Here is a 17,497-nt window from a genome sequence, read left to right on the forward strand (position 1 = left end):
CAAACTTTTCTTTGTTTTCTCAAATTCCTCTGTAGATCCATGGACACTTTGTACAAAGAAGAACTGATAGTTCAGCTTCACATAAATAAAATAGCGACGTTCCTATTTTACAGTATAAAGGGGCCTAAAATAAAATAAAAAAGAAGGGAAGCTTTGCAGTTATGGGGGCAGGAGGTGGTAAAGGAAGAAGATTATGCTTTGCCAAGTGAACAGAAACTGAAAGAATGCCTACTTGAAGATGTAAGGATTGAATGAAACATGATCTTCTAGGCTTAGGGTAGTTCATTGATTTAATGAGACAGTGTTGGATCAACTGTAAAATCAGGGAGAAAAAAATCATGGAGAAAAAGCAGGACAAACTAACTGGACCATCCACTGGAATACAGGCAGTCCTCAACTTACAACAGTGTATTTGTGACCATCCAAAGTTGCAATGACATTGAAAAAAATCAACTTATGACATTTTTTCACACTTATGTCTGTTGCAGCATCCCCAGTCGTGATCAAAATTTATGCTTGATAACTGACTCATATTTCTGACAGTCGCAGTGTCCTGGTGTCATGTGATCCTCTTTTACGACCTTCTGATGAGCAAATTTAATGGGAAAGCCAGATTCGTTTAACAACCATGTTTCTAACTTGACAACTGCAATGGTTCACTTAACAAATGACACAGAGAGAAAGAAAGGTCATAGAATGGGGGCAAAACTCACTTAATAAATTTCTCACTTAGCAACCTAAGTTTTGGACTCAGTTATGGTCATAAGTTGAGGACTACCTGTAGTTATCACTGCAGCATAGTGCCCTGACATATTTAATCAGATAGTTAAACGTGATAATCATGCTGATTCTGATGACATTACAATACTACTTCAATGTATCTGTCTTTCAGAGGATGTGTCCCAGAACTAGAGTTAGGAGGCATTGTCAAGCTGTCTTGGACTTGATATATTAGAACATAATTTCAAATAAATCCTTATGAGACAAAAAAAAATTAAAAACAAGAAATAGCTGAAATTTGCTTAATTACAAATAAACCGGCCAACCTTTGATTTAAGGCTCCTAATTTGTTTTTATTCCTAAATAAATTGTTCTACTTGACACTATGTTCTTAATTTGGAACCTTATCTTAATAGATATTGTGAACCTCAGCTTTCAAACTGAAAATATATATATTAAAATGCTAGGAAGGGCTTTGCTTTAGCCCTGTTCTGTAAGCCCTGCCTTTGCCCCATCACTGAAGTTATCATTTCTGCCGTACTGCATAGTGCCAAGCAGTGGTCCTTTTGTTCTCCTTCTTGTGCTGACCAACTTTTCCTCCAACCAACTAATAGTAAAATGCCCAAACCAGGAGGCAACTAACTCTTCACTTCCATCCCTGCTCTTCTCTGTGCAGGCTTAGCTGTATACAGTAAGGGATGGAGAAAGAAAAAGTAATGGGAAAAGAAAAACAACCCAAGATCACTGTTAGACCTTCTCATCTGTTCGGCTGGCAGGAATTGGGGAAAGCAAATCATTATGACATCTTGCTTTTGGCAAGGAAGGGAGGGGGGATCTTAAAAAAGAAGCAGCATGAGGAGGGAATCCACTCTGTCAACTTGAGGAAGCTCTGCAAAAACAATGATCACAGCAGCTTCCCTCGCGCAAATGTCAAATCGATTTAACTTCAGAGTTCATTGGTTCTGCTCTCTGAGACAACTAGGAACCCCGCAACTTTGTGAAAACACAATTTCCCAACATTGCATGGGGAAGGCGATGTAGATATTTGTCATCACCAATTGATTTAGCCGAAATCGAATTGTATTCTAGAGGGATGGTATTAGTGCGACCACATTTCTAAATTAGATTTATTTTGTATTTTTTAAAAAGTAATACACAACCACATTTACATTGTTTCCAAGCTGTCAGAAAGGATTTAGTTAGATTTCGAGACAGAAAAGTTGTAGCTTAAAGCTGCTGTCATCATATATTTGCAGAAAGATTGTGAGCGTTCTAGCTCCCTCTTTGCTATTGCTATTTTTAACAGCCTCCGCAGCCTTAAAAGGTTGCGAGTGTCGCTTTCACATTCCAGTGACTGCTGGCATTATTTTTGTTCTGGACTTGGAAGTCCATCCTCAACACAGGTCCTGTCTTCCACTTTGCTAGACTGATATTTAATTGGATTTCTCTCTTCCTCTCATTCATCCACACACAAGATTGAACTACTATAATACTGAACCTGGCTTCTGGTAAGTTTACATAAATATTGCTCAAAGGTATTTGCTTTGTATGTTACATTGCGGACAAAATGCCACTTTTTCTTTCATTTCTCATTCTTGTACCGATCATTGTTACCTTTGCACAATTATTATGTGTTCAACAGTAGCCTGGAAAATATCTAGTAATTGTGGTAACTGACCAAAGGAATCTTAAAGCTAAATAATAGAAAATCTTAGTAGTTTACTAATTTAGCTATTAAAAATCTTTCAAATATTTTTCATATTTGGTGTAATGGCTAAAATAAAAAGATTAGCTGAGCAACAAGTATCCTCTACGCTTGAATTTGTGTTATGAGAACTTATTTCATTTTTTTTCCAGATTATAAAAGTTCTAATATTCTCTTGCAGTATACTTTTCAAATGCATTTTACTTTCAACCATTCAAATATAAGAAGTTTTATAATATCTTGTTAGCACTGATATTTTCTATCTATGTTCTGGTGAATGTAACTATGTCAACCAGGAGTTGTTTATTGGGAAAAAAACTTTTTAAATAAAAATAATAATTTTACTAAATTAAAATTAACAGCGTAGATAATAAATTCATTTAATATGTAAAAGTCTGGTGAAAGAGATATCTTTTACAAAATTCTATTTTTTTTAAAGAGAGTAGGCTAAAGAAACTCCCAAGAATGTGTGTTTCACAAACCAGCTTACATTTTCTTAATGTAAGAAAAGGACTCAAATTGCCACCCCAGAAAGGACAGCAGAGCATCTTCATAAGGCCTTCCTCCAATTGGATAGGTTTATAATGAGAGAAGCTGTTCCTTGGATAGTTTCTATTGTTTAAAGAATTAGATTAAAAGTATTTGGGATTTGGTTTTTTTTTCATATATGCAAAATTAACTTAATGTCCATTAAATTGCACAAATATATTTTGAAATCCTTTTTCACAAGCCTATTATGTATCGTAAAGCTGTGGCAATGTGTAGAGTGAATAGTGTTTTTAAGCAATGGCCCACAAGCAGGAAAGACTGAGAAAATGAAGGTCAAGAGGTTTTAAAACGTGTGGGGTGACATTTTATACATGGCTCTTGAACAAAATTATAATTGTATAAATCTTCAGCTCCAGGGCCAATGAATAAGAAGAAACTATTAGTTTCTATTCTGCATTAATACTCATAAAAGAGAACCAATAGGTACAAAAATAATAAATAAATCACACTTAGAATGGTGAATATTTTAAAATGTAAACTCTCCCTATATTAGGATTTAGAACAATGACAGATTCCCATCCTCTGCTTCTTTGTTTTTGCAAGAGCTAATAACTGAAAAACTTATTTTTATGGGAGCTGCTTATATTATGCTTTGATTTAATAGGATTTTACATTATATTAACTGGATATTTTGTTTTATTTTTAGCTAGTATCCATTACCAGTATTTTTCACAGAATATGACATAAAAAGTATTTTTCTTGTAACTGGAATTCTTGACATTATTTGTGCACATTCTGAGTTTGATTTATATCCCTACAATTTGATATTGTATAATATTGTTAGTGTTTTTCATGTTATATTTTGGTGGGCAGATTTTTTAAAAATATAAATTCATGGAGAAATATTCATTTGGTGGTTTTTCTATTTTTACAAAAACATAAAACATATTGTATGAGTTGAGTATAATGACTAACAAGTTATCTTTTTTTTCTTTTGACAGTTTATCCAAAGTGTGAATTGGGATAGGAGAAATCCAAAATGTCTTTACCATTCTATCAGAGGCACCATCAGCATTTCGACCGAGCCTATCGTCACAAAGAGCTAGAATCTACACTAAATCAATATCAGAAAGAAGAGAAGCGCAAATCTGCCATTTATACACATGGCTCTACTGCCTACAGTCACAGAGGTGCATCAGCCTACCGTCAGGAGTCAGCTTTTTCTGACCAAAAGTCCACAGAAGCCAGCCAAGAATTAATGGAAGCTCATGCCCACAAATCTGCAGCTCACAGTAAACGTTCGGCAGCTTACACTCTGGGATCTGAGTTGGTCAATAAGAAAGCTGAAGCATATCATCATGGATCTGAATTGATCAATAAGAAAGCTGAAGCATATCGTCTTGGTCTTGGATATGACACATACAGTCTCGGGTAGAGTAAAATGCAATTTTATGTAGTATGGTAGCTTCCCATCCATTTTCATTTCCTGGGTATCAAATTTTGTGATCATAAATATTTTTTTGAGACAACCAGCTTTCTCAGATTACCTTTTTACAAAATGTTTCTTTCTGTTTTTGTATATTTGGCTTGTGAAGCCATTTATGTGCCATGTCGTACACTACAAGGGATGACACATTATCAGAAACCAATATGTTGATAGCGCTTTACCCAGCTGGGTAGCTTGTGGGTTCGACTGAGGAAATGGAGAAACATTACTCAAACTCTTCTTAGCCATTTCCCTTCCTTCAGAGCATTCAGCACAGCTGTTTTTCTCTCTATGGAAAGAAAGGTTATACATCTTCCTCTGGGTGGAAAAGTAATTTAATCAAATATTTTATTACAAATAAATAGCTGGAGGGGAAATTTTCTACTTAGTGCTTCTGCTGGGTTCTAGCTGCTAATCCCACTGCTGTTTTTCTGGAGGAGAAAAGTATTACAGGAATGTTGCACATAGTTGTGTTATGCTTATTTTGGCTTTGAATCCATAGCTGTTGTTTATACTATAGTCAAAGAAATTAAAGGTATTTCAACTATTGGTGTTACCAAATAAACATAAATAGAAAGAACCTATTTAACTTAACTACTGTTTGAATTATATTGTTTGAATTATATTAGCTGTCAGTGACTACATTAGTCTTATTCAAAGAGATAGAAAAGATAAAGAGATAAAAATAATAATTTCGTGCTGGCAGTTGAAATCCAATACAGTAAGTAAATACAGTGTAATTTCTCCGCAAATTTAAAAGAAAAAGATTAGAGGTGGTATTGAACAGGTTCTGACCAGTTCTGGAGAATTTTGAGTAGTATGGAGAACCAGTAAATACTACCTCTAACTGGCCCCGCCCCCATCTATTTTCTACCTCCCATCCCAGCTGTTCAAGAGGAAATGGGGATTTTGCAGTAACCTTCCCCTGGAGTGGGAATGGAGATTTTATAGTATCCTTCCCTTGCCACGCCCACCAAGTCATGCCACGCCCACCAAGCCACGTCCACAGAAACGGTAGTAAAAACTTTTGAATCCCGCCACTGCAAAGGTTGGGTTTTTCTGAAGTAATTAATTTATCAGATGGATTTAGGCATGTGGCTGAGAAGGATAAGAATTCCTTACTTGAAGTGCAATGATTACAATTTGGTCTTACTGTCTTTTTTTTATATAGCATCTTGTCGAACTGTTTCTTTTCTTCTGTAATATAAAAATTCATTTAAAAAGTGTTAGTTTTTGGTTGTTAGAATAATTTCTTGATCATATGGCCAAATATTACAATATTTCTGTATTTGGCCAGAGGGGAAAGCCTAGTTTAGCAGGCTTAATGTAACTTGAAGAAGTTCCTTTTGGCACATCATGAACTATGTCTTTAGTCGTCAGCTGAGATGTAGAGAAAGAGGCGTGGGGGGAATTTAGACATTTGATTCCTAATTAGCTTGTCCTGCAAGCTTAGAAGAGGTTTACATTTTTCAGCTGCCTCATGGTGAATGTTTTAAATTGCTTGACTTGATAGATTTTATAATGTGGTGAGTAGCTGATGAGTAAAGCAATTATTTCTAACATTTAGAGGCCCGTGGCCCCATTTAAAGGCTTATCTGGTAGGTGTAAGTCATCTGTTAGTATTACAAGTCTGCTGCCATTGCTTTCTGGCTTGTCCAAAGGTAGCTGTCATGGAAAAGGGCCTAGTCCCAAAAGATCTCCAAGAAGTTCAGTGCAAGGCAGAGGTTGGTGTTGAGGCTGTTGTTTCCCCTCCAAAATGTTATATCCTACAATAACATTTTTTTGCCAAACACCGTATATATTTAATAGTAAGAGAGCTCAGCACAAATAGGAGAATGACCTTTAGGATAAGCTATGTAAAGAGGACTAAGTGTGCTTAGAATTCAAGAGCCTTATTTGCCTTGTTAAGGTGCAATCAAATAATTCATACTTAACAAAATGCCAAATGACAATATGCTCCAAGTGCCTTTCCAGACCTCTGAGCTTAATTTTTAGGAGTAACAGGATCTCCTCTTTAAAAAAAAACATTTGTTTAAATACTTGGCTTGCCCAGGTATAGTATACTATTCCTTTCCTTAGAATGTTTACAGCCCCAGAGATTTCCCAATGCTAGGAAGATGATGGTTAGCTGGAAGACAATTCTTTGCTCACTATTAAAATCAATGGGACTTTCTATTTCTTAGTAAGATTAACTATAAGTTAGGAATCTAAATTAAAAAAATAACGCACAACATAATGTAAAAATTAAAAAAAACCCACTGTGGATCCATAATTTACTTATTTTTTAAAAATTATGTTATAAACTAATGAAAAACATAAACATTTGTTATAGTGTGATAAATGGAAAGGGCCTACAAATTTGTCTCTTGTTTTACTGCAGAAGATTGATAGGGTTACTCATCAGGAAATTTATGAAAATATTAATAATACCTTATATCTTGATTATTACAGGGGAAAAAAGGATTGTTTCTCAATTTTCAAAAACAGATTTCAAGCTCTTACTCATCAGCTAAGGATGTGCAACTAAGATTCTTTAAAATAGTTCCCCAGGGAAGTATGTTTCAATGTTACCTCATTTCAAAGAGAGCTGTTTTATAATCTTTGGATAGCTTTCATTTATGCATTTTCCAGCCCAAACATAGTTCTTTCAAGTAGATACCTGATTTTCAAGGATTGACAGGAGTGGTACCACTTTATCTTTGTCTGGAAAAACACTTTTTTAAAAAAACCAGCTTGAAAATAGTTGCACATTTACGCTTCTCCTCTGGAGAAATAATGGCTAGGCTGTGTACAATGAAAAAGATGTAATATTACATTTAACTACGGCATCCTTGGAAAAAGTAGGACTTCTTGGTAAACATATTTCAGTAATTTTTCCAGTTTATCTGTGAAAAGTATCAATTCTTTTATTATTAGAACTATAACAATTATTACAATGATTGTAATTACCCAACAGAAGCTAGGGTAACGATAGATTGGAAACTAAAATATAAATATGAACAATGGCATGGTTTTCACTATAAGCAAATGCAAGTCTGCATCAGTGGTATACTTTAATATATATATATTTTGGCTTCCGAAATACTGGAAATTAAAGAAGATTAGAAATAACGTGTTTACGTCCAATTTGTCAATATACTTCTATAGTGCAAAAGAATTAATTCATTAAAAACTTGGGTTTGTATTTTTAAGACTCTATACTTGTTTTAACACTAGCAATTGCACTTAGACTTATATACCATTTCATGGTGCTTTATAGCCCTCTCTAAGTGGTTAAAGAGTCTGCATATTGCCCCAACAATCAATGTCCTCATTTTACCGATCTCGGAAGGATGGATCGCTGAGTCAACCTTGAGCGTTTCCAAATCGAACTCCTGGAGTGAGCAGTGAGTTAGCCTGCAGTACTGCATTCTAACCACTGTGCCACCACAGCTCTGTTTTGAGTATTTCCACATCAGTATTACAAATTAAACTATGTAATTTATGTGTAGAGTGGGCATTCCATCTGTGATGCTTAACTGAAGGCCTAGAAAAGGAAGTATTGCAATATAAGTATCTTAATATAAAGATTTGGAATTCTGTCCCTAGATACTTTAATATGAATATATTATAAGCGTTGCTTATTACAGTGTATACCAAATATCTATCAAACCATTAATAAACTTTTAAAAAGAGGGCAGGAGATCTATGCTTAGCCATCATTTCTCAACCTGTAAATTTTACTCTCTGCCCAAACTCTGCTTTGTGGTACAGAAATGGCGCCTACTCATGCAAGTTATTCGTATTTTATATATTTTAATATATATTTTCTTGTACGTTTATTTTGAGTGTCTCTTAATAAATGATTCAAAGCACATCTAAACTCAGAGCTGGCTTTATGCTGAAAAAACACCGGTGGAGGGCATCAAAACTAGGAGGTACAATGCTATGCCTCCTTTTGAATTACTATTAAAATAAAAACCTTTGTATTGGCAGAAGATGTCCTGGGGCCCATATACCTTGAAGCTGATAATATCACTGTTTTTATTCCAAAAACCTTCAAGAACAGTATAATCTATGATAGTCTTCACTTCTATTAATCCTAAAATGCTGAGACTAGGTTGCAAGGAGTATAATTTAACCATTACCTTATTCCAAGTCTTCACCTAAGTCCTGCACTAGGAACAACACCTCCCTGCCCAACTCCATGTAAAACAGAAATAGAATAAGCTGCTTGCACACTCCCTTTTCTCTTTCACAATATGCCTCCCAAATTAGGCTTTTATGTAGTTTGCTTCTCATTTATTAGTATCAGCTTGAGGCAAGATTTCACATTTTATTGCTACAAGAAATGTCTAAGTAGCAGCATGCTTTTGAACACATCAATAAAGTATGTGTCAGAGAAAGGCACAAGAGATAGGTGGCACATAGAAATGTGGGTAAAAAATGAGTAACAGTGAATTTAGTAAGTAGGAAGGACAGTAATTAAGGCTGAAAATTCCATGCAGTGTTAACATAGTAATTGCATAAAATCTGAGCTACAAAAGTCCAGACTTGTTAGTGACAGCAAAAAAACCAAAAACTGTAATCAGAAATTTTGAAGCTCATATACTATAAAAAAATAAAGAACACTGAATTCCATGAGATATTTCTGAGTTCAAGATTATTTTAATGTTTTATAGCTACCTGGAAAAAGCAACCTGGTCATAGGACTGAAATATATATTGCTGAATTAAAGACTATCAATGCCTTCTGATATCCTACTTCCATTATGTTCGACTTGCATTACAGTAGAGAATATTAAGGAAGATGTCTTTAAAAATCTAATAATATGACATTTCTTTCAGAAGCCTGGCAGAAGATTATACTCTAAAGTTGAGTCCTAAAGCAAAGAGAGCCAAACAAAGTGTATTGTCAGATGAAAAAGAAAACACCATTATTGAGTATGTTGTCCCTGTGTTCAGTGGAAGGTAGGTGTCTTTACTGCTGTTTTGTGAATGGGACAAACACAAAATGATTGAGATAAAGAGTAAACCTTTTTTTTACAGTTTTATAATGGCTTCAGTGCTAAATGTAACCATATCAATACATTCCTAATGAGTCTTTCTATTGCACATAAAAGTGCACAAATGGTGAGGTTGACTAAAATATATATTCTGCTTGATATTAGCCATCAATAGTGCAGTCCTATCTATGATTCCTCGGAAGTTTTGAATTTTTATCCTTAAAAATCTGCTTACTCATATGTGGTATTTCAATTAAGAATGAATAATTGAAAAGCAAGAGAATCAATAACGGAGCGAAAACAGAAAGATAAACTGAACTAAATACTTAATGCTGTCTTTTAAGTATCTTACTGTTTTGCATTTTCTGTGACATTTTTAATAGAAAAATGGAGTCCTCTGTTAATATAAACATATTAGAACAGAGGTGTCAAATTCAATTTCATTGAGGGCTGCATCAGGGTTGTGTTTGACCTTCCGGGGGGAGGCATGGCAGGGATGGGCATGACCAGAAGTGGGCATGGCCATGATAGGCATGATACAGGACTCATGTCGGGGGCACCTGTGGTGGCCAAGTGCTAAGGCAGAACTTCCCTGAGACCTTCCCTCACTCTCATTATAACCTTCCTTCCTTCCTCCCCCTTCTGTTCTTCCCTTCCTTCCTTCCTCCCCCCTCCCTTCCTTCCTTCTTCTCTTTTTCTCCTTTTTCCTTCTCTCTTCCTTCCTGCTTTCTTCTTCCTTCCCCTCTTTCCTTAATTTTCTTTTCTTGCTCTCTTCTCATCTTTCCTTCTTTTTCTTTGTCTTTCCTCTTTCTCCTTTCCTGTCCCTTCTTTCATGCTCAGATGCAAAAGGGGAAACATTTCTCCTTTTGTTTTGTTTTTAGCTTGTTTTGATAGGCTTCCTGCAGCCCTCTACTAGTGAAAATGGAGCTTGGGGGGGTTACATGTGGCCCCCTGCACCCCGTTTCTTACCGTAATGGCCTCCTGCAGCCCTTTGCCAGTGAAAATGGAGCTCAGGAAGCCGTCATGGCCAAAAACGAGGCTCAGGGGGGCCGACCTCCATTTTCATTGGCAGAGGCACTGCGGGCCAGTCCTTTGCTGTTTCCAGGCCTGCCCCACGGGCAATATTTAAACACCCTGTGGGCCAAATATGGCCACCGGGCCTTGAGTTTCACACCTCTGTATTAGAAGATATATTTGAGTTGTAGTGTATTTGAATTTGAATTTAAGACTTTTTACACAGAATATTGATGAGTCTGAAATTTACAGAGGAGGCTATGTTTTCAACAGAAATTGCTACGGAAATCTTGAATTCTTTAATAAGCAATATGATCAGATTTCATTGTTTTATAATGACATTTGCAAGAAAAAAGTTATTCTTAAAATGATGTAGATAGCTAAGAATTCTAATTTAGGTCAGAAAAGAGTAGTCTTCTGTCTATTCAATTATGTTAAATCGTATAATTATAATACAAGAAAAGCTATCTTTCACTTTTTCATACATGCCACACATATATATTGTATTCCTGTCTCATTTGTTCTAATTTTTTATTGTATAATTGAGTAAGAATCTATTGCAATTATATCCAAGACCAGTCTTTCTTAAAGGAATAAAAAGTTAATTTGATTCATAATAAGTCTAACCATTCTTTATGCCAGAAAGTACTGGAGTGTGTGATACCATTGCCACCTATTTATTATTTGAAAGATACAACTCAGATTCATGTTATAGTTGTAAACCATATCTAAATTATTAATTAGGTCAATTTGCCTCTTGTCATGGTGAGATAATTGTTCGAGACAGGCCATGTAATTTTAAAAAATCAAATTACTTTTAGGAAGCTGATAGTTTGTGTTGATTGCTGGCCAACTGATAAAGATAGATTGGGACCTAAAATAATTGGATTCCAAAGCTAATTTAGGAATATTCTAATAAGAATGATCTGATGCAAGACATTCACTTTTAGACTGCTGACTTGTACACCCTTTGCTTGCATTTGGTGCCACATTTTAGAAAGTTTTGCATTTTGGACATGATATAAAAATAGTCCTTAGCATCAGTTAGTCAAATTTATGAATTCTGATTTCTACTTATTTTCACTGCAATTGTTTCCCCACTCCTATGGCTAGATTATTAACATTCCAAATTTAATAATATTTGACGTGTACTTTGATTTGTTGGTGTTCTGAAGGAAACCTTTTCCAAACTAATGACCTTCAGAAATATTTTGGATTTAAGTGTACATAATCCCTAGCGAAGCCAAGAGTTACTGAATGTCATCATCTAAAATATAACTATTGCTATGCTAATGGTAACAGCTTGCCTCCAGAAATTGTGAATGCCCCAACACTGGAAGTCTTTAAGAAGATGTTGGATAACCATTTGTCTGAAACGGTATAGGGTTTCCTGCCTAGGCAGGAGGTTGGACTAGAAGACCTCCAATGTCCCTCCCAACTCTGCTATTGTATTGTATTGTATTGTATAATATCCCAAACGTATCATTCAGTCATCTGATTTTATATGTAAATCTGCCATTCTACACTCTGGCTAAAGTTTAACATTTTTAAGAATTGCATTCAGAATCAGTCTAAACATTTGGCACTTCATCTCAAGAATGCTTTCTGTACCTCTTCTAACTGCTCAATGTTTGAATTAATGTCCGGAATGATATGGACAGCCTTTTAATATCTTTTATATTCAAATTTATATTCAGAGTGAGTATATGTGTCAACTATATAGTGATAAATTACATAAATTAAGTATTATATACCATAATACTCACATGCACATTTCAATGAACTGGCATTTATGTTAAAAATATTGATAAAGTATGAAAAGAGTACAACATTGGATATACAGACAGCTATACAGTATATACATGTGAAGATTTGCTTTATAGTCAATAACTGCAGCTGCTAACTGAAAAGCTAAATAAATAGCCCATTACTGTTGCCTTTTCCAATCCCAGGTGCTAGCTTTCTAAACAACTGTTTGCTGCATTCAAAATTTAGTCTTCATTATGTTTACTGATACATTGTGGAAGTATACTACTTTGATACTGAAATATATGTATACAAGTTGTAAAGACTAATAGCTATAATGTTTTTTAAAAGAATCAAACTAGTTTGATATACAGTAGATTTACATAACATCGACATCTTGTACAAATATTGGTATCTTTTCATATTTACCTTTATTTTCTGAAGATAAAAGAGACAATAAGATGATAACTAATATTTTTCAAGAAAATCATGAAAAACAGATTGTCCACCGCACAGCATATTATGCAGAAAATTGGGCTAAAATTTGTGTCATCCACAACGTTCATTCCTAAGTCTTTATCTACAGCACAAATTAGGCGAAACTGATATAGAAAGTCCATTGTTAGAATATAGAATTAAAGAGTTGGAAGGGACCTTGGAGGTCTTCTAGTCCAACCACCTGCTTAGGCTGGATGCCCTACACCACTTCAGACAAATGGTTATCCAACATCTTCTTAAAAACTTCCAGTGTTGGAGCATTCACAACTTCTGGACAACTTCATTGTCTTTATATAGTCAGTGGAGTATGTTTAACTTATTATGCATCTATCTGTCTGTCTGTCTGTCTGTCTGTCAGTCAGTCTGTGTGTGTGTGTGTGTGTGTGTGTGTGTGTGTGTGTTCCAGCATAACTCTGGAATGCCTCGAGCAATTTCAACCAAACTTGGTACACAAATGACTTAGTCTCTGGAAAAAAATACTGTGGGGGGTAAGACACGCCTAACACCCCTCGGTGTGTGTGTTCTGTTAAGATACAACTGTTGTGCCATACTGGCTTCTACTGTACAGCAGAGTGGAGTTGGCAAGGTAACGGCTTCACAGTACTCCACAAGGGGGCTCCCTCTGGTAAGGGGGAAAATCCAACATTAGAAATTACATTTAGTCTGGACATTTCCCCCCTATAAATAAATATCTGGGCAATGCCAGATTATCGGCTAGTGCTAAGATAAAATGTCTTGTTTTCCAATATGCAATGGTTTTTTTTATTTTATTACTGCAGAGAAAACTATATTAGTGGAATTACAGATAAAGAAGAAGAAAGAATTAAGGAAAGTGCTGCTTATATTGCCAGAAGGAACCTTTTTGCTACTGGGGAAGGCATCACTACAACCAAAAAGAAAATTTCCTCTTCTGTAGAAGAAGAACACCATGAGAAAAAATCAAGAAAAGTAGCAATACGGGAGACAGCTGAAAAATTGGCTTTAAAGAAAACGGTACTAAATTACTCATTCATTAATGATTTGAGGCTTTGTTGTTATTTACTGTTGTTAAAAATATCAAAATAGAGGACATGGTTACAAAAGTAAGTAAGCCATTATTAGTTATTATGTTTCTGTTTGATTTCAAGTGGGGAAAAACATAATTTCTGAACCAGTAGAACTTAAACATTTGGTAGGATTCAATATCTAAATATGAAATGCTATATAATAGATTTTTCAGGTAGTGTTCCTGTATCTCTACAGATAAAAATGATAGAATTATGGGTCTATAAGGATTGGGCAGAGTATGAATCTGTTCCCTCTGAGAAAAACTCCAGCATCTTTCTTGGCTCCTGTTGAAGGGCAAGAATGTAGAAGGATCAGTTTCCCATCCCCAGTACTCTCTTTGTTGGATAAAAGGAATTCCCTCCTGTTGAAGCCAATAAATAAATCAATGCCAGCTCCAGAACTGCTGTAGACTGTTTTTTTGGCTTGGAGGATGAGTGAGCATACCAAAAGGATTTTGCAACCAGCAGATCTATTGTCCCAACTGGCACGTGCTGTGGCCAATTTTTGACCCTTCTATATTTCACTTCATGTAAGGAAAGATTATGCTGGGAGAAACAAAATTCCAAATTAGATACTAATATTTCCATAATTTCACATGGGAAAAGTCACATTCCTCTTTTACTTGGCCTCATTGCTTCCTTTAACAGCATGTTTTCCATGCTGTTCTCTTTCTTAAGCCAGCTTCAAAAATACCTGACCCAAATGCAGAGAGTTGGCAATGGAGCTATGTGTTCAGTCCAGATCATTACTGAATGGTCATTTCCCTGCTTCTTTCCCCTCCAACCCATGCAGAGAAAGGACCTCATTGACTGATTTGGTGCCACTTCAGAGATTGTTCCTTTTTAACTAGTTGCAAATCCATGTGCCTTTTCTTACGTTTCTCTGTTGATTGTGTACCTGGATACCTTCTCTTATCACGTTATCTCCTTTTACCATAATCCCCTTATCCTAACTTTGTCACCACAAAATGAAAGCAGCAGGAAACAGGTTTCTTTTTCATTCCTACGTCTTCCTGCAGATGCACGGAAGCTTTGTAATAAGGAGGAAATGCTAGCTTAGCTTCAAAAAGCAAAGCAGCAACTACAGAAGCAGCTTTAATATTCTTTGAAAAATGGAAAGGGAAGCTTTGCTTTCCCTAGACTGTAGAAAAGAAAGGGTGCTCACTGGAAAATGGATCATGAGTTTCCAGAGTTAAGAATGGTTAATTGTAAACTGCAAACATTGCATTTTAAACGGTAAGATTTTTTTTTTTAAGGGAGATACCGATCAGGAGAGAACATAGCAACCCAATGGCTGCACAGTATAATAATTAGCCGCTGGAGGTTGCCAGGTAGCACAGCCATTGGGAGAAAAGTCTTCATCTAGATGCCAAAGACTATCAATTCTGAAGGTCTTAAAACAATAGAAAACATCCATTTGAATCAAAGCTGGAAAACAGGCATATGGGAAACATTTGCAATTTCCTGAGACTGGGAGCGGGATGGGGAAGTGGGAGGAAGAGGAGAGGGAGGAGGGTTTCATCTGTTTCTGCACTGAGGAAGTGATGGACAGTTGATTGTAGGTCTGTCTAGAATTTAGAGAAAACAATAATGTTTTCATTTTATCCTGTGGTCATCTTCTTTAAGAAAATAATTAGGTACTTAAATGGCACTAGCTAAGGCTAGTGCACGTCTACAGGATGATTTTTAAGGTGAAATGTTTGTCCTTACAGATAACAGAGACACAGGAATTCCACAGAAAGTTAAATGAAGATAGCCTGCTACATGCTCCTGAATTTGTTATCAAACCTCGTTCACACACTGTCTGGGAAAAACAGAATGCCAGGTTGCACTGCACTGTGAGAGGCTGGCCAGAACCTCGTGTTACATGGTATGCTTGTCTCTTTATCAGCATTGTAAGTTGATGAAGTAATGCATTTAGAATAGGTTAACATAAAAATAACATTTACTATAAATGCTGTATTGAGAAGTTATCAAATTCAACTATTAACATTGTCTAGCGAATTTTTGCATGCTTAAAGTAATTCACACATTATTATATAAATTAAAATATGTTTCATGTTTTTACTTTAATTCAGTACTTTATTTCATTATGTGCTATCTTACTCCTGCTGTATCCTAGAGAGCTTATACCGTATATCTTATTCCTGCAGAGGGCTTGAGAATAATGGCTCTCATTAAGTGTGCTACAACACAACAAGTAACTTTTGCCTCAACACAACAATTAATTCTAAGTGAGAATGTTTCAAATCACACAAGGAATAATATTAATATACAATATAATAGGCACTTCTTGAATCAATATGCTTACTGAATATATTAACAGTTGGATTTTGGCACTATTGAATTTTGTGGCACCATTTGTCAGCTGAAATGCATTTATTTTGGAAAAAGATGTGTTCCAAATACATTTATATGAAGAAAAGTTTGCAAGTCTGACAGTGAAAGGCATTACATTTATATATTTAAAAAGGAACTTGTACAAAAAGGTTATCTATTTTTAAAATGAATGCAAACTGATTCGGAAATAAGAAAAAAACCTTTGAAGGTCAGAAATATGATAACATGATTACTTTGGCATAATGTCTGACCAAAATAAATATATTGGTCCCATTACTCTTCTGAGTTGTTTTCAACTTGATAGCATGCCTGAAATAGAATTTGACAATGTGACTGATTTAAAACTGCATCACTCCAATATTGTTATAGAAGCTACATCCAAGAATTGAATTTACTTTAAATTAAATTAGCTGTACGTATGGAATGTGATGCAATACTTCCCTTTAAATTGTGCTAACATTGAACATTTAAGTTTTGGTCCTATATATCTAGGAATTCAGTGTGATTTGTTATTGACTGAAACATGTAGGGAATTGCATTTTAAGTACTGAGCTATCAGTGGAAAGAATGAGCATCAGACAGGTGTTTGCTTTGGGATATGAAATGAAATCTGATAACTCTTGCTTATCATTTGTTAAGTAGATGTCATTCACATGCTTGAAACAAACAGCACTTATACAACATGGAAATGTGATCAAAGTTGTGAACCCTTAGTGTTCTCAGCTGAATAAATGCTTATACTTCATAGTGAATTGTGTTACATTCAATCATGTTCTTTTATTAGCTTTACTAGGAAAAATATGGAAAACTCATATCTTTGGGGAGTTCAACTGTATGTTTGAACTGCTAGCCCATAAAAAGAGTAAATGTGTTGCGGTTCCAAATTAGGAAATGACTTCCCTCTTCTGGAATGTTGCTCATCAGATGCTAAAAGTGTGTGACTTTTATTTCATGTCATAAATAAAATTGTGTTCCTTAAAATAAGCTAAAGATGAAGAAAAAACGTGTTACATCCAGAATTGTTCATGATGTAAAATGATGCAGGAAGAAAGAAATCCAAAATTTAAGTCAGATATTGTGTTGTGTTGACTTTAATTTAATAAGTAAGTTCTTAATTGCAGGTTGCTTCTAGAATTGGTACTTTGCAGACCATTTCCATTCCCCACTCCTGAAATAACTTTAATGAAATAGAATAATTTACATTAGAAAAAGAGACGGGAGGAAAAAAGTAAATGCTATCTTCCTAATAATTTCCCAGTTTCCAGAGATTATCCTGCTGTTGCTGATTTTCAAAACAAGAAAAGATGTGAACTTGTAATCACTGATTTCTGAACCATATTCTGCTTGACTAACATTGTGGGAATGTGGGAAACCAGCTTTTTAAAGAGATAAACTGGACAGAATTGGTGGGAAAGTAGGAGAATATGTATACTATTCTCAATTTATAGAAAAATGCCAACAATCTCAAA

The 17,497-nt window shown here is 35.2% G+C and overlaps 1 protein-coding gene across 4 annotated transcripts in view; it reads left to right on the forward strand.

Moving 5' to 3' along the window:
* Positions 1-2,093: 2,093 nt before the first annotated feature.
* MYOM1 (myomesin 1) overlaps positions 2,094-17,497 on the forward strand; it is an 83,824-nt gene continuing 68,420 nt past the window's right edge. For 3 of the 4 annotated variants that reach the window (XM_081951561.1, XM_081951564.1, XM_081951562.1), the window contains exons 1-5: positions 2,094-2,228; positions 3,916-4,345; positions 9,227-9,349; positions 13,422-13,635; positions 15,401-15,558. In XM_081951561.1, coding sequence (XP_081807687.1) covers positions 3,954-4,345; positions 9,227-9,349; positions 13,422-13,635; positions 15,401-15,558 — 887 coding nt within the window. In that variant the 5' untranslated portion in view covers positions 2,094-2,228; positions 3,916-3,953. The remainder of the gene's footprint in view (positions 2,229-3,915; positions 4,346-9,226; positions 9,350-13,421; positions 13,636-15,400; positions 15,559-17,497) is intronic. The other variant, XM_081951563.1, reaches the window with a different exon arrangement.

This window comes from Natrix helvetica (assembly GCF_964273705.1).
Source record: "Natrix helvetica genome assembly, chromosome: 4".
Classification (NCBI taxonomy): Eukaryota; Metazoa; Chordata; class Lepidosauria; order Squamata; family Natricidae; genus Natrix; species Natrix helvetica.